The sequence below is a fragment of the Labrus mixtus genome, chromosome 17 (assembly GCF_963584025.1).
Source record: "Labrus mixtus chromosome 17, fLabMix1.1, whole genome shotgun sequence".
Classification (NCBI taxonomy): Eukaryota; Metazoa; Chordata; class Actinopteri; order Labriformes; family Labridae; genus Labrus; species Labrus mixtus.
The window spans coordinates 17,088,442-17,106,711 of record NC_083628.1 but is presented as its reverse complement, the minus strand read 5'-3'; the positions used below and the strand labels follow the sequence as shown (position 1 = coordinate 17,106,711).

Here is an 18,270-nt window from a genome sequence, read left to right as displayed (position 1 = left end):
CAGCTAAAGTTTTGATAAATTACGTATTAATATCTTTGTGATGGAACATTGTTTCTATCTTTCCTTTAACAGCAACGACATGCAGCCTATTGAACCCTTGGTTGTAGCCTATAGGTTGCTTGTTTACAAACCTTTTAAATGTGGCTTAAGTCTGAAAACAACAAGTAGTTAAAATTCACAAATGCTGAGCTGTGGCACATGGTTGTTTTTACACAAAAAGAAAATCACCTTTAAAAAAATCTGTTTCGTTTGAAAGAGCATCAAAAAAGGCCTTGGTATGAATCCACATTCCGGCTGTTGTATAGACTTTTAATATACCATAAATAGTAGAGAAACTACAGGAACATTTTCCAATACATCTGCATCAACAGTTAACAATGATAACATTTGTCTTCATCCATTCAGCCATTTAAATGTATTCTTTTGATATATGCTTGTTGCACTATCATCATCATCTCCATCATCATCATCATCATCATCATCATGTCAGGTTGGTTTTGTTTTAACATTATAATATTTTTTCATAATCGGGGTCATGGGAATGATCCTTTAATAAATAAACAAATGAATGAGCAAAAAAACAAACAAACAAACAAACACATATATAATCTGATCATAAGGTTCAGTATTCTCACATATGATATTTTATACAGTCAGGTAAAATCATTTACAAGTAGGTTTGCAGCAAACTAGCAAACTCCAAAACTTCTGTCTTTTGCTTCCCACATCCCAAACACACTTAGAGCAAACTAGTATGAAGGACGGGGTTTAAAACGTTGTTTGCACTATATACCATCTGATGACATCCAAACCACATTCAGCTGAAGGCATGACTACCCTTCTTCTGGGTAGGCAATGCCTGTATGTTGACAATCTGGGTGGGTGTGGGGGTGCTTTGAATTCTCCAGGTTTTTCATATAATTGTACAATTAGATGCAGTCGATGTAATACTGTATTTTAGGTTTTTGCTCTAAACTTTGAGTAACTGATCTGCTAGTGCTAATTTTGCATAAAACATTTAAGAAAAATCTGTGATAACATCCTGTTCAAGTACTGCATCTTTAAAACAAAAATCATGACTTTTCCCTTTTGTTTTGTTCTTCATCTGGCATACTTACTAAGGGTCATCTAATGGACCACACTAGGGTGCTTTAAGTCACCACCAACGACTGATCTTTTCAGTTTTTTTTTAATTAATAATCAGTAGTAAAAATGATTTGTGTTCCTTTGTGTCTGTTTTGGTCAACAAACCAAACTACATAATAGAGGAGAATCCCTTTGGGATCAACTGATGCCTGTTAACAAATGTTTTGTTTCTTTTTAGGGTCCAGTTCGGTGAAACCTTGGTAACAACAATGATAACAAGAGCAACAATTATCATGTGAAGTTCATTAGTTTGGCGTATGTACATTTTGTTCAGCAGTGGCCAGAGTCTTGGCTAATAACACAGCTTTTAAGTTATTTATGAATCTCTTGTTGTTTCTCACCTTTAAGGAGTTTGTAAAGTTCAGAGTTTTGTGACAAAGTCTACAACTGTTTCCTGGCGGTAGCTTACAGCTCTGATATTCACACAAAAAAAGTTGTGTTTGCTTTCTTTGTTCCTATTTTGGTTAAGTTTGACGTCGGACTGCCAGCACAGCAATGAAGAAAGAGTTGGAGTCAATACGTGTCTCCAGTTTAGGGAAAATGGAAACAAGTATAAAATTTCTGTCATTGTAGTCCAAATGTGTCCTCATCACACAGAGTTTAAATGTAGGGCTTTTAACAGAGGTTGGGTCCCAGGATAAGTTAAGAAATGTAGATCATTACTGTATAGTGCCAGATGCCTGTCTGATTATGTCAGTATTTTTTCATCAGTTTCCATGAGTTTTTTTGTATTCTTCGGTCATTCATGGAAATCCAGGCAGTGTTGTCTTTTACATGGGACTCTACTGACTCTACGGCCTGTGAAGAAAAGAAAAGAAAAGATTAAATCTTTTATTCAATTCAATTCAATTCATTGTTTATTTGTATAGTGCCAATTCATAGCCAATGTTATCTCAAGACACTTTACAAAAAGAGCAGGTTAGACCTTACTCTCTGTTACATTATTTACAAAGATAAGATAGGATAGGATAGGATAATACTTTATTGATCCCAAGAGGGGAAATTGGGGCGTTGCAATAGCACAAAGACAGTAGAAGAAGCTCATACAAAATAGAATAGAATAGTAATAGATAAGACAAATATAAATATAAATAGGTAAAAGTACAAGTATAGAAAAGTACAATATAGCTAAGAGGGCAATTAGACATTATGTGCAGTGAATGGCAAGATAAAGTGACAAGTGATGATTGAAGTGATAGACCCAACATTAATCCACCATGAGCACAGCACTTGGAAACATTTAAAAAAGTAACAGTGGACAAGGAAAAACTTCCTTTTAACTGGCGAAAACCTCAACCTTATTGTTGCTATGTTTGTTTTTCCACTGAAATCATTGGCATAATGTTTTTAGTTTTTTAAAGACTGATACATCATTATTATTCTGTGCTGTTTCAATGAGTCCAGAGACTATTTCTTATGACCAAACATGATTTACACTTCAGCTATTGGGGTGTTGTAGTTAAGATAAGTAGCCTATAAATACATTTTAAGGAGGTTAATACTATAAGTCACTGAGTTTTATAATTGACTACTGAGATTTAATAGGCAAAATGTTTATTGACACTCCAGTTATACAAGTACAATCGTATGAAATCACATCAGAAAACATGTACTTAACAAAATGTGTACACAGAAAATGCTTACACAGAGTCATAGAAAACTAGTCTTATTTACAGTTTCATGAAAATTGTGTGGTTCAGCTTCTGCATTATTTAAAATTCTTATTAACAGTCACCTTTATTTACTTGTTGAGATGGGAGCTGATCTTTTCTTTTCTGATTATGTTTGCGTAGGGTATCTGAAAGACATACATAGAAAAATCAAAGACAAGATCCAGACATTTATATATTAAATGTTTTTAATACTTTATAGTACAATACAAACTTTACTATGAAGATATAACACTTATTTCCAAAACGTTTTTTTGGTGTGAACGTTTTGGGGTGTGAAACATCTGCCTTGATACAAAGATTATTTGCAAAATGACTCCTCACTCTGAATTAAAAAAAAATGTGTATGTGAGTATGTGAGAATTTAAAGAGTTATTCCACTAATAATAAACGTCAGAAAATACTTGAGAGAATTTTACAGTTATACTTTTGATGTTAAAAAGTCTGTTAGTCTATAAATCTGTAATTAAGTTCACATTAAATTTAAAGTGTGTTTGAAATAAATGTTATTACTCTAAACATATCCATCTGTTGGATCTAGGCACATTTTTGTACTTTCAATATTTATGTAGGTACCTACACTTTATTCTGTACTTGAATGCAGAATGAGTTGTGTGTATTGGGTGTACTGAGCATAGAAAAGTGTACAATTATTACATGTGTCAGAAAGCAAGAAGACAAACATCTTCTGCCAGCTGCTCTGCTGATTGATATTGACAGAAACTGGCAGACAGCGGCAGAGGAACTGCTCACCCTTGAAAGACAAACTCTGTCTCTGACTGCTTTTAATGGACCTACAATATAAGCAACAACAAAATGGCTAATTGAAATCTATTGAATATTTAATCTGAATTTATATTTTATTTTTAGGATGTGGCTTAAGATTTTATTGTTATGTCTACAGTCTTTCAGTTGTTTGGGTAAATCTGACTGTTATTGTCACATCCCCGCCTTAATGTTTAAGATTTGTGACTATTGACTGAACAGTGCCCAAGTTTAAATGACATGTCCTCTTATCACCATAACCAATAATAATATCTGTATGTGCATGTTCTTTTGTTATTTGAAGGCAGGGAAGCTTAATAATTGTCCATGAATGTTCAGCAGTGATGTAATAGTTCTTATTAGTGATCTTACCATCTGTAATTGTTGGACCATCTCTTCTCTGTAGGCAAGCTCTCGTTTCATCTGATCTTGGAAATTATCTGAAATAATGCAAAATGTATTCTTAGCCTAAGCAGATTATCTGTAATCAAGTACAGCTATGAAAGACAGGTAAAACAGGATAAAGGGGACTGAAAATGAAAAATCTGAGAAAAAGACAGAGAAGGAAAAGTTTTGCTTCATAATACAAAAGGGTGGTTGAGTTGAGGAAATAGTTACTCACGGAAGACGGGAAATGGAGATGTGCCCTTCAGAGCCTGAAACTCTTGCTCAAGTCTCCTCCTGAAGTCGATCTGCTCCAGCAGAACCTTCTGAAGCTCCTCTAAAGGAGTAGAAAGGACGATGAGAAAGGCAGATGAAAATAATTTGTCTGTAAAAAGTATAAACTGAAAATGTATTTTGCGCCCTGTTTGTGTTTACATTCCTCAAGCTTGGCCAATTTATATCTGTAATGGTTGATCAAGCTGTGAAATTATTTTTTACCTTTCTCCATGCTTTCAAAATCCTTCTTTAGTTGAACAGGCGGGGAAGCACCTTGGTTTCTATCCCCTTAAAAAAACAGACAGATATGCACTTGATGTTAGACATATAACACATCAGTAACATTTTGTACTAAGAAAAGTTCATGTTTAATTCTATTCTTCCCCAACCTCAGACATCATATTCCATATGCCACACACATCTGAGAATGATGTCCGTGTCATTGACTGGTCTCTAAGGAGTTTATTTTTATTGCATGCTCTTGCACATTGAAAGTTTAACCCTTTTTCATCACCACTGAGGACTGTTATTCACCATTTGGCCTATAGGTGTCAGTGTATGTTTGTAGTAACAATTTGACAGATTTTTGGATGGAGACCTTTACTGTGCCACCTCTCTAATGTGTTAAGTCTTGTTTGATGTCATTTCATGTAACTTTAAATTAAAATGAAAAAAGCAAAGCAAATAAATACTATATGCATTCTGAAATTTGAGTGAAAAAAGAGAGACGTTTTCTATCTTTAAAACTAAAGTGAAGGCCTGTACCAAAAGATTGTGTTTTAGGAAACCAATTATGCAATAAATGCCATGCTTGTTGGTAACTGTGCTCACAAACTGTTGGGTTATAATGTCAGAAAAGCTTTTCTATTTTGAAGAGTACCGCTGGCTTTGAAATTGTGTGAGGGCAGTAGCCTAATAGATATACGCTACATTTCATACAATGTCTTCTCTGTCTGTGTAAGTATTGAACGGGACTTACTTGTTGCTTTTAAATTTACAATCTTCCATTTGTTTGTTTTTTTGAAACATCTTTATCAAATTATGTTTACAGATTTACCTGTCTTCACTGTTATTTTTGTATGAATCTGAGCACAATTGTTTGTGTTTTGACAACGAGGCTTTATACACCTTAAATGAATGATCCACTAAACTTGATATGTATCGTCTCTCAGGCATTTCATATCCTGGCTCCCATAAGTATCCTTATAAGCTTCTCTCTCTCATTTAGAGCAGATAGGTCTCTACTCCTGTCTTCTCATCTTTCCCCCTCTCCTTTCTCTGTTCCTTTCCTCTCTATGTCTCATTTGACAAGCAAATTTGCAGACAGTGCCTGAGGATAACAACCTCGTTTGACAGTCAATTAACCGTGAATAGTCAAAGCCAAGGCGGTTTGCATTACATAAATGGAAAATTAGATTATTTTTTCTCCCTAGAAACAGAGGGAAAGTTTAAAGACAGTGGAGGGGGGCTGGTGGGCCTCAGAGGAATCAGGCCTTCTAATCACGTAGAGCTTCCCACCGCCCAGGGAGACGTTTGGCAATCAGGGGTAAGGTGGTCTCATTTAATTTGTTTCGTGTAATTTTTCGAAATACATTATACATTATGTGCAGGGATCATTATGGTGCGTGTGTGTAGGGGTTGAGGGAGAGGGGGGTTGATATAAATGTTGGCACAGATGTCATAAAGCACTTTTAATGTCTTCCTGACAGATATAAAAAGGCAATAAGCTGTGATCTTTTTCAAACGGTAAAGGCTTTTTTGCTCTGAGGAAGAAAAAAAAAGGCAATTATGTCGGCGGCGATATGGGTCTAGGATTGAGATTGCCAGCATGGCTGCTTATCTCTGAGCTGATGTTTTCTTGTTGAACTATAACAGCCCCCCTAAGAGTAACAGCCTTGGCAACAATGTCGCAGCTGAGCCAGAGTTGTGGTAGCAGCAGCTTCCCTCTGCTGTTTCATGTCTCTTTGTGTTTATGAATCCCTTACCTCACTGTTTGAAAGGGGGAGGAGATTGAGGTGGAAGAAGACTGAAGAGTTTTCCCTCACTGCTTTAAGTGTTTTGAGTCTAATTTGTGCAAAGAAATTAACATCTATGTGAAATACAGTAATATCTCTGTGTTTTTTTAGTAAGTATTGTTTGTTTCATCTTTGGACTTTTTCTTAAATAGAAAAACTGTACGTCCAACTACACTAAGTGTGCTGAATTGCAACAGCAAAAGTTTATATAAAACATATTATATAAAATGTGTTCAGTTCTCATTAACCTTCACACATTTATTATAGTTTTAAAATCAAACAAAAAATGAATTAAATGTATACATCTTAGATTGCAGTTCTAATTAGCTAACTTCTACTTATAATCAATAGCATCATTTCAGATAGTATTTGCTTTTTTCTATTTAATTCAATGTTTAAATATAAACTTCTAATTCATGATGTTGTTGTTCTCCAAAAGAAAAACCATAGATAAGTGTTTTATACCTGCTGTTTCCCTCCAATAGTCCGGTGCCAATGTATCACTCTCTTGTACAAAGAAACTATTCTGCTCCTTGTTTTCATCTGAGGAAAGACAAGTCAGACAAACAAGAAGGTAAGACAGGAAGAGTTTCAGTAAGGCCCATTGGTTGAGCTGGTTATCCAGACACATGGAGGTAACTAGGTGTGTGCATGGGGTCTGCCTTTATGTGCTCATAAGCACAGTACCACAAAACTCACACAAGTAATATTCCTCAATGAAAGGGTCAGAGTGTGAGATGAGAGGAGCAAATGACACATCACAGGAATACAAGTCTTGCAGAAACACATAGAAGCTATAAAACCAGTCAATGAGACACATAATGAAACAAAGTGCTATAATACAAGTGATTCAGAAATTTCATATAACAGATAATGTGTAACAGGTTGATGGAATAAACTGTCTAGTGCTATTTATTGAAACTGTGTAAAAGCATGTTCAAATATTTGAAGAAGAAGAAGAAGAAGAATTTATACTTTATTGATCCCGCGAGGGGAAATTCGTTTTTACACTCTGTCTAGTAAACATGCTACACAAACATGAACTGAAAATACACACACATGCACAAACAGGATCCTGTGGACATGCACTAATGGAGAAGTCTCAGAGTGAGGGGGCTGCCCTACGGCGGGCGCTCCTGAGCTTGTGGGGGGGGGGGGGTTAGGTGCCTTGCTCAAGGGCACCTCGGCAGTGCTCAGGAAGTGGCCTGGCACCTCTCCAGCTACCAGACCAATTTCCGGACTTGGTCCGTGCCGGGACTTGAACCGGCGACCTTCCGATTCCCAACCCAAGTCCCTACAGACTGAGCTACTGCCGCCATTTGATGTAATAAAGTCCTTAAAAAAAGCTTTAAAGATAATGTATCAACTCAAGCTAACCATGCAAACACTTATAATCGCTTACCAGAAAGGCTTGAGTTGTCTTTGGCTGCGTACACAGGAAGTCCTTCATCTCTATTTTTGGGAACCTGTGAACAACATCAACTTGGTTAGAATTTAATTCACAAGTTTATTATTTTTTTAATTTTCATTAGTTTTGATTAAATACAAACTAATACAAAATATAGTGCACTTATTTTTGCTAATTTAATTCACTGCCTGATCTGGTTTTCCCTCAGCCAAAAGTAGGATTTCTCATTTGTAACATTGAAATTTGGAGTCTGTGGTAAAGATCTTCATCTCTGTCTGTGTCTGAAAGCAACTAAATGCAGTTGACATTTAATGGATGATTTAACTAATTCTTTTTAAAACCCTCCTCCTCCACTTCTGTCTCTGATGGCTGTTTAACGTGGATGTTGACAGGTTAAAGATTACAGTTGCCATTACAGGCTGGGGTGACAGAGACAGAACAAAACCCACCATGGCTTTTAAACGTTCAACTGGGCTTATTATCAGAGTGGGGTGAGTATTTCAATTTCAACAGGGAGATACCATCCTATCAATCTGCTAATGCAGATCACATCACATGCCTGAATGCAGCAACATTTAAATAATAATTAGCTTATGTGGCTTGGGGGGATATTTACGTTTTTGTAAGATGGGTCCTCTCTGTTAGGAGGGGTGGAGCTGGAGAGAGGCAGGCCAGCAGGAGGGGAAGCAGGCGGGCTAAGGGACTCTTGCTGGATGGGGTCCAAGGAGGAGGAAGGGGAGTTGCTGGGATACACAGCGCCACTTCCCCTCTCCTTCCCCCTTTCCGCACCAGGATTGTTGCTTACTACAGGGAGGTACAGATTGGTTTTAGTTTGTGGAGGCCTGTTTGTGCAACTCCCGTCCTCATCGTCTTCATCCTGCTTTGATGACTCCACATCAACCTCCCCCTCCTCCTCACTCTCCACTCCCTCTTCCCCTCCATCAACTCCACTTTCACTTCCGTAACTACAGCTGCTGCTGGGTGACAGTTGTTGGTGGCGATCTGTACTGGTAACCACAACCCCGAATTCTTCGTCTGTTATCCCAGTGACTCCTCCAGCATTGCTATGGAGCTTGGCGATGCTCTCAGCATCCTTAATGACAGGACGGAAGGCTGAGCTGTAGCTAGACTTCCGGGATTGGAGGTTTGGGGTGTCCAGGAGTTTGAGCCAGCCTTCTGAACCCACGGGGCGAAGGTCAGAGATAACTGCGGTACAATCCTGGTCAAACAACCCAGATCTGGGTGTTGTAGTCTCCCTGTTGGGAGCCATGGTTGTGCCAACACTGTTTCCACTGTTGCCAGTTCCAGGCTGGGTTGGGTCTGAAAGATCCAAAAAGGCCTGCCTGAGAGAGGAGCTGTCTGCCAAGGAGGACAGGGCACTGGGCTGAGGCTGGAGGTAGGTGGGGACAGGGATTCCTCCTGCCGCTCGTGGTGGCCAAAACATGCAGAGAGGGGGATAAAATGTGTCTTTGCGGCCAGGCCACAAAAGACCTGATAACCCTGCTCCTTTCTGCCCACCTGTAACATCACTGTCATCTTTTTTCTGCTGACAGAGGCCAAATGCTGGGAAGGAGTACGGCGAAGGGAAGAGAGACGTGGGAGGGAACTTCTGCAACATGCCAAAGCTTTTGCTTGGGACAGGGATGACGGGGTAACTGCGTGGTGTTTTGCGAGGGGAAAGACTGTCTCCATCCAGATCGTCCTCCTCTTCGTAGCGGCCTCTTTTTTGAGCACCCAAGTCAGCTCCAATCATGTGAGGCAACACTGAACCTGGAAGAGTCTTCATAGAACCCATGGAGGAACAGTGGGCTGAAGATGGTAGTGCTCTCTTTCGGCTGCCTCCATTGAACATAGCTTTCACATCTTCCCATGCGTAAATTAATTCATCAGGTGGGTGTTTGTCACTGAGCTTGAGGTGTCGTCGCCATGAGTTAAAGTTAGCAGCGTCAGGCTGGGTGTACTTGGCATCTGGTGTGCGGTGGGAATGGAAAATGAACTTATTTGGGGAAAAGTACATGTTGCAGAAAGAGCACTTGATGCATTTAGCCCTTGAGCTGTTGTAGCGTGCTGGGATGAAGTTGCCACGGCAACCCCAGGCACACTCATGGGACACGTCAAAGGCAAAGTTGTCAGGCAGTTTGGGCGGTGCATTCTCTCCCAGGAAGGACTTGCAGAGGCGCTCAGCTTCACGCTTGGTGATCATACCACAGCGCCGTGATGAGATCGGCATAGCACCAGCCCGACGAAGAATCTCCAACTGAACTGGAGTGCACTGGACACATGTGATGCCCAGCGCCACCCGACGATTATGAATCTCATTATAACTGTAGTTCTTAAGGAGTGTGTTGGATATCTGTGCCAGGCAAAGTCTCTCATTGTTGTCAATGACCAGCGAAACGATTGGAACACCATACAGGATGACCTGGCCAACCTGGTTTGGCTTGAGAGGTGGGGAGGAAGAGGATGGAGAGGTTGATGAAGAGGATGTTGAGTGGAGATGGGTGGGTCTAGGAGGAGTCAGGGGTTCCTGCCGGTAGGGGCCAGTTGAGCTTGTCATTATGATGTCATTAGGATTTGACAGATGGGTTTTGTCCATGCTTGGAGGAAACCCGTTTGAAGAATGTCCTGCATGAAATCAAAGAGAAAAAGATTTACATGTGTTGACTTGTTTCACACACACCCCAATCCCTCTGTCCTAAAAACATCAGAATTGTTTGGCTGATAATACTTTATTGATGATTGGAATTTAGAAAGTAAAAAAGAACAAAGTCCATAATGAAATGAAATATCATTAAAATAAAATGCATTTCATTTCAACTTTATAAAAACCAAAATGTCCACATTTTTCCTTTTGAGAAAATGACTACATTGCAAATTCAAATTCAATATTTCAAGGATGACAGCAACATGCAGTTGCTGTCATCCTTTTTGAATATTATTAAGGAGGAAAAACGAATTTAAGATACCAAATTGTCATTGCTCTATTAAGACAACAATAACAAATACAACTGTTTTTTTTTTATTATCATGAATTATTCATTAAAATATTAAATAAGGAACATAGGTCAATTAATCAGTTTTCCCAAAATGAAAGCCTTTGTTTTATGTATTTGTCTTTCCATTTATAGCTCAAAAGTAATGGGAGTGTTTGTCTGCACGTAGTAAATGAAGTTGCCCGGTAAATAAAGTAAGAAAGCAAATGGAAACAAACTTTCTAAAATATAAGCACTAGCAGTACAATTTTAGTTAAATTCTTCCTGAAACGTTTATGTACAAATTAATGTTTCAAATACAATGCATTGACATAAAAACGTATATCTTAAAAAGTGTGTAAGTTTCTCTATGACGACGAGATAAAAGGAAAAACATTCAGTCCAGGCAACATGTTAAAGCAGTGTTAGTGCAACAACTGACTGCAGTTTGTGAGTCACATTTCCCAAAGGGAGTTGGCTTACTTCAAGGTTTTGGTACAATTCAGAGCCACACTTTCTTTCAAAACCTTCAACGATTCATAGTGTCATTTAGGCACACACACACACACACACACACACACACACACACACACACACACACACACACACACACACACACACACATATATAAATATATATATTTAATACATGTATATTTTTGTTGCTGGAAATGGAAATGGCAAATGGCACTTGTGGGCAATCTATTGATTTGCAATACAAAGCGCATTCATTTTAGTACCGTAAATAGTCTTATTTATTACTTGCAAATAGACTTTATTAGGTAGATGACAATTTCTGGAAGTAATATATTTCATGAATCCCATTTCATCCTACAATAGCCTACACAAAAATAGAACTTTTAAAAACATGGAACTGCCTATTTCAGTGTTTCAATAATTTCCGAAACTGAGCATTAGCTTCTGATTGTTTTTAAACCAATTATTTAGTAATTGTATTGATGAAAAGATACTTTAATTTTCTAAATATTGTTCAGAACAAAGCGGTTTGAATCGGAATAATTAATTATAAGGTAGTTACGGACAAATAACAATGAATACGCGGGAACAAATGCAAATAGGCAACTAAAGTTTAACTAAGGAGTTTAAATGGGCCTGACTGAAATAATAAAAAAACTAATGGAATTTAAAATTTAAAGCCAAAGATTTACAATTTTGGCCTTGAAAAATGACACGTTTGTCTACTGTTCAACTTATCCATAGAATAATATTAAAGGGAGAAAAATCGGTATAAGTGTGTCTGTAAAGCAACAAAAATGTGACACTACTTCTAGCCTACAACAACAACAACAACTAAAACAACAACAACAACAGTAACTTAATTAGACTTCAGCAATTCTAGATTCATGTATGCAACATATTTTAATCTAACAAACATCACTTTACTACATTTTACTATCATTACATTAAATATGGTCAAACAGCCCCTTACCTTGAACTCCCGAGAGCAATCCCCAAACTGTAACAGCGTCAACAAAAAAAAAATATCCCCCTACGCGAAAAATCTACTTGTTCTACAGAGCTTTTCAAAACTCATTTTTGTCATACATGACAAAGCCAAAACAAGACAATTTCATTGAATCACATGCAACTGGCACCGCGACTTTCCCTCCAACTGTCGACTGAGCTGCTTGTGAGATGTGAGTAAACTGCGACGCTCGTGCCGGTTTTATTCGCCTTTCAGAGACAGCACGCGCCGTCTTAATCCCCCCACCCCCCTCCCCTCCCTCCCACCACGCGCTTTTCGGCTTGACTGGCGTGTAGCGCGAGCTCAGCCCACCAGTCATGAAATACACAATGATACACAAGCCAACACGCTCTTCTGCTCTGCTCCACTCTCAGTATTCTCTCAGTCCATCTGCACACAAATTGACAATCACATGTTGGAGAAGTCAAACTATGCACGAGCGTTGATTGGGCTACCGGCTTGCAGCAGATGCGCGTGCAGGAATTGTCTCTCCTGAAGTGTCAGAGCGGAGCACTCTTAGCCTGCAACAACAAATGACGACTAAACAAACTCAAAGCATCGATTTTGCTAGTTTATCACTTTGGTCCTATGTGTGCTCTAATGAAATGTGTTTGTTTTAAATAAACTTTGCATTGGAGACAGCTACAACAAGTCACACAAGTAAAGCTGTCGTCATCACATCGACGTCTATTGGTGGGCTTCACATAGCCTACTTGGGGGTGCGTGCGAGGTGAAGTGGGAATGAGGTAAATGATCGGAAATAGGCTGTTTGGTATTTGATAGTTTAGGGAACACTGAAATAAGCAAGGAAAGGGAGCACCAGTTTCTGTACAGCTGATTCCCACATCCAAGACAGGTTTTTATTTTTTTAAGTTGTTCCTAATCGTGGATCTGCAATAGGGATATGGTTACCTATCATCTGTACGTGATATATAGCCTAGGTTAAGTGAGGGTCAGTAAAGCTAACATTTATTATCAAATAGTTTATAATACAGCGATGATTCAACTGAAGAGGGCCTTCAAAACTCGCAGCATAAAATCTGCTTCTTTTAAACAAAATTGTACCACGGATTTCTAGCTAAACACCTTGGCAAGTCTCTTAAGACAGACATGGTACTTCTGCTGCTCATTTACTTTTGGCACTTAAATATACAAGCGAATTACAGATATGAAGGTACAGACCTAAATATGAAGTCTATAACCCAGATATTAGCAGTTCCACAAGCAAACGTCTTGAGGATGGTAAATAACTCATCAGGGGATGCACATTGTATCCAATATCGGTTATCATTAAAACAATGAAAACAATGAAGGTTTTTTTTTCAGGACAAAATAGATTAAATAATTGCAAATGGTCAAACATTTTATTTTATGGACTTTGATGAGTATTGTAAATTAGAATCAGTGTAGCTAAATTATGTTTATTCCAGTCAGCCAGTCTTTGAGGCATATAGGGGTTTTTCTTTTTCTTTTCCTTTTAAAAAAAAGTGAAAATAAAAGCTGCAGTGTTCCCGGATTGGCTTTTTTTTTTTTTTTTTTTTTTAAAGATTCTTCTGAGAGAATTTGGTTACACTTAAAGAGGTGATAGAAATTGCTGTAATTTATACTTGAATTTCAGCCATCCGTCCTTGCTTTTTAAATCATAAATGCATATTTTGGAGCAATTTCCAATCTGGTTACAAGACTGTAATGCAGATAATATAATCTATTTTCATGTATGTTTCCTAATTGCATCTTGTTTAATATGACAGGGTCACTTTTTGACTCAGTCTTAAATCTGTGCGTGAGCTCGTGCAGCTCATGCATTTGCGTTAGAGACACAGAGAGAATGAGCCCCATCTGCTCCTTTTCAAACCAATTTGGTTTGCAATTGGGGGTGGGGGTTGGTGGGGGAGTAAGAGAGATACGCACGGGCCGCAGGTATTTAACCGCTGACGTCGCCATGGAACATTGACATGAGAAAATGACACAATGGCCAGGTTTAGTTTTGAATGCATAATATATTTCCTGCGAAAAAGGTGTCTTCTTATTAGCTGTATTAAGGCTTCATTTTCGAGTTTATATGATTTTTTACACGTTTAGGATATTGCTTTAGATTTGTGTAATGATTTAGTTAATTAGTTTAAAAAAACTTTCATATAGTCTATGTGTTATGAATCGTTGATTGCTCAACAATGGTCTAAAATAATACACTGGTAAAACCCTAATCAAATGATTTAGGTCGCATCGACTTCTTATAATTCGTAATCACCGAACTTTATCTGTTTTTTAAGAGCAATTATGAAAAAGGCCGATTTTTTGACAGATCATATTCCAAACTTTTTCTTTCTCCGTCAAAGATGCCCTTACATGTTATCAAAAGCACAACACGTCTCAATCATGTGAAACAGCGACAGACTTATTGGAGTAAAATAGCACTATTAGCCCCTTTGCAATGGGCTACATTTCACTTTTTATAATACATCAGCCGGTCAACCTTCCAAGAAATTAATCATGCGTTTAAAAAAAGAATTGCTTGTGTGACCTCGAAGGGTCAAACTAGGGAGAGAGAGAGCGAGAGCGAGAGCGAGAGCGAGAGAGAGAGAGAAAGAGAAAGAGAGAGAGAGAGAGAGAGAGAGAGAGAGAGAGAGAGCGCAAGACATAATAAATGAAGAGCTACAACACTAAGTGAGCTTGAGACATTTAACATCAAATCTGTCAATAACTGAAACATGCCTCGGGTGAGTGATTACAATACAGAAATGCATCGCCTCCTCTCTTTTAACATACACTGGAGGGAGCCTGAATAACTGCACACTGCCCTTCTAATTTTTTATTATAACTTAATTTACTTTTCAACAAATACGTTTTTTTTTAACTAAACAGATTTTTCACACATTATTGGTTTCATAAAACATTTAAGTGTTCATGTCTTTCCGTCGTCACAACAAATCCTTCAGATTAGATCCTTCAGATTCCTCTAAAATTGAGATACAAAATAAAAATAAAGGCTACCTCAAATCGTCATTTAACAATAGACAGTGCAATAGACATATAACAGCCTGCCCTGTACGACTCATCAGCAATTCATCAACTCTGTGTGGCTTTGCAGGCAGATGTAGGTTACAATATGTTACACAGCCGCTCCACACGCCTCAGTTTTAATCCTTACTTTAATGCCGCACGTCTTTTACTGACGTTAATAACTCTCTTTATCAGAAACGGGATTACTTTGCGTCACAATTAAACAAATGCAAAAAAAAAAAAAAAAAGAAAAGTTGACTAATGATGAAGTCATTGACGTTGTGTGAGACCGCTTTGTCCTAACATATGGAGGATTTAGAGAGTGGAGTTGGATGCGCTTACTTGCGGGTGCATGTTCCGCTGTGCCGCCATGCGTGTCATCACTGTCTCTTTTATATAGGTCTATGTTTTATTGCAGTAAAAAATGCTACTAGAGATTTTATCACAATATGGCATTATTCTAATTTATCAAACGCACATATTCAGGTAATAATAACATAGTCTACTTTACACACATTGCGTCACTATAAGCAATATGCAAGAACACAAAATCAAGACATAGGCTACATAGGCTATTGCCTTTATTCTAAATTTTTATCAGAAATGATTTTTTATTTGATGTAGGTTGATTTTCGTTTTATTTTCATTTGTTATAAAATGATTATTTTGCCTATAAATCTTGACGGCCGTAGACTTATTACCCTTTGCGGTGGACCTTGGAAACACAGTGTAAAGCGGTCTGTTGTTGAAGGCTAATGAAGCATTTATTGTCATGTTTTACTTTTGCTGTGTTGCCCCAAGACAGACGCAGCCCTGTGAAAGGTGCTGTCCCCCTGTTTGTAGAGAGCTTTGCCTGAGGCAGTCGTACCAATTAGCACGGCAGACCCACCACCGAGGATTGTCGTGTTTAATCGACGGTCTGGAATATTAGACAGAGTGAAATATTGAAACATGATTCTTAAAAACATGACGCAATGTTAAGAGAAGTAAGTGATTTTATAAACCATAACATCCATATAGGCCTTTAAATTGTTAATTAATGGAGGCCTAGGTCCCATGGGATCCAAATCATTTATTTCTGCATTGTTATTCAAGAAAATGTGTCTTTTCCATCAGATTATTTGTTTCTGTTTCCACACAAGATTAGAAGTATTACAACTTTACCATATGCTACTTGGAGTCTGTCAGAACTTCACCTATTTTGGTGTGAGTTTGAATTTGTTATAGAAAAACTTTAAGTTATCCTGTCATGAACCTGTTGCTCAATAAAACACAAAATGATAGAATGATATTAAAATATAACAACTTATAAGATTGTATACCTGCTTATACCTTTAGCTCAAAACATTTCTGTCAAAGACGTTCACAGTTTGGGTTTACATATAAATCTGTTTCTATCGTGGTTGATTTATAATTAATTTGTAACATCAGTTATATTTCATCCTGACTGTAATACTTCATCTGGACCCTTTGCCCACTAGATCACACTTTCCATGTGATACCTCGGGTTGTATGTCATGAGTGATGTTGAACTGGTCGGAATAGAGATACCGTATATTCAGAGCTGCTGGAAGATAACTTTATTTACTGAATAAGCCAGGCTTGTAATTAAATGCTATCTCAACTTTTAATGACCCCTGAACAAAAGCAACTTGAGGAAGTTATTCCAAGTGGAATGAGTAATGACACATTAACAGTAAACACTGAGCTGGAGCCAATTAGCTCCAGCAAAGACGCAGACAGAGTGCATTGTGCTACAATGCGCCTTAAAGGCAAGCAAAGAGCCCTCAAGGTCAGAGAGGTTCAGGGTGTGTTTGTGTGTTTGTGTTTATGTGTGATCCTGTGTGTGTGTGTGTGTGTGTGTGTGTGTGTGTGTGTGTGTATTGTAGTGTAGTGCTTTTCTAGTCTTCTGACTACTCAAAGTGCTTTTAGACCATAGGTCACACCTAGTCACACACCTTCACACACTGATGGCTGAGGTTGCTAGTGACCATCAGAAGTAACTAATCTCATTAATACACATTCATACGCCGGCAATGAAGCAGCGGGAGCAATTCAGGGTCTTGCCCAAGGACACATTGGACGTGTTGCCGCAGGAGCTGGGTATCGAACCCCCAACCGTCTGGATTAGAGACGAACGATTTTGAGGTTGTCTGGACTATGCAAACGTTTGACATAATAAAGGTGTTTGCGATAACCCAAATTATAATAATAAATGTTAAATATTAAATATTGATCAACTTAAAAGAAGATATAAGTAAAGCGCAGAGTAAAGCAAACCTGCAGAAAGTGTTCCAGAAAACTTCCAGCCACTGTCGGCATTAAATGCTTATTAAGATGGTGTTTCATTTAACCAGTTTTCTCATTGGCCCTTCAAAAACACATTACTGTAGCATGTTTCCACAAAAAAAACCCAACATGAAACATTCTATCTTTAAAAAGTGCTCAACATGTTCCCAATGTTTGGTTGGCTTTATTTATTCATTTTTTTCAAAATGAACTTGAAGGGTTGTTACTGCACTTTCTAGCTCGTATGTTCAAGTACTCATGGAAAAGCAATGATGTCAATCCATTTCAGGTTGGAATTGTTCTTTAGAAGTTTTGTTTTTTGAAGAAAGCTCAATTTGAGGTCAGAGGTGCTGGCTGCTTCTAAAGCATTTACAAGTCAGTCTAACTCATTGTATATTAACACATAATGTACATTTCCTGCTTTTGTCATTTTCACATTTTTGGAATAATCTTATAATGTTCAGCATATTGTAAAGGCTATAACCATGCACTGGTTTTGTTGCTTCTGTACCTTTTACAAATGCCATCTGTCCTCCAATCTCACTGAGGCTCGTGTGTTTTTAGTGTGGTGGTGGGAATCTCTTCTTCCTCTCTTCTTCGATCCCATGATCAGGTTCTTCTTGCATCCTGTCAGAGAAATCTTTAACTAGAATAAATATATGAATAAAAAGCAAGAACAGTGATATCTTCCAACCTTAACCCTTTGACTTGCTACTTATCACTATGGTTCTTTGATTTTGTTGAACACATAATCGCTAAAAGTTATTTACTAAACAATCCTGCACATGTTTTTATTTTTATTTTTCACCACTGAAATCTAGTAAGCTTCAGCAGCCTTATATACACAATTATATACC

General features: G+C 38.0%; 1 protein-coding gene across 1 annotated transcript; it reads right to left on the bottom strand.

The window, feature by feature from the left end:
* Positions 1-270: 270 nt before the first annotated feature.
* skor2 (SKI family transcriptional corepressor 2) lies at positions 271-12,314 on the bottom strand. Its single transcript, XM_061061659.1, has 9 exons — positions 12,086-12,314; positions 8,281-10,289; positions 7,659-7,722; positions 6,722-6,799; positions 4,464-4,529; positions 4,204-4,302; positions 3,954-4,021; positions 2,882-2,944; positions 271-1,944 (listed from the first exon to the last, which is right to left on the bottom strand). The coding sequence occupies exons 2-8, from the start codon at positions 10,258-10,260 to the stop codon at positions 2,888-2,890; spliced, it is 2,412 nt and encodes an 803-aa protein (XP_060917642.1). The 5' UTR covers positions 10,261-10,289; positions 12,086-12,314; the 3' UTR covers positions 271-1,944; positions 2,882-2,887.
* Positions 12,315-18,270: the final 5,956 nt, after the last annotated feature.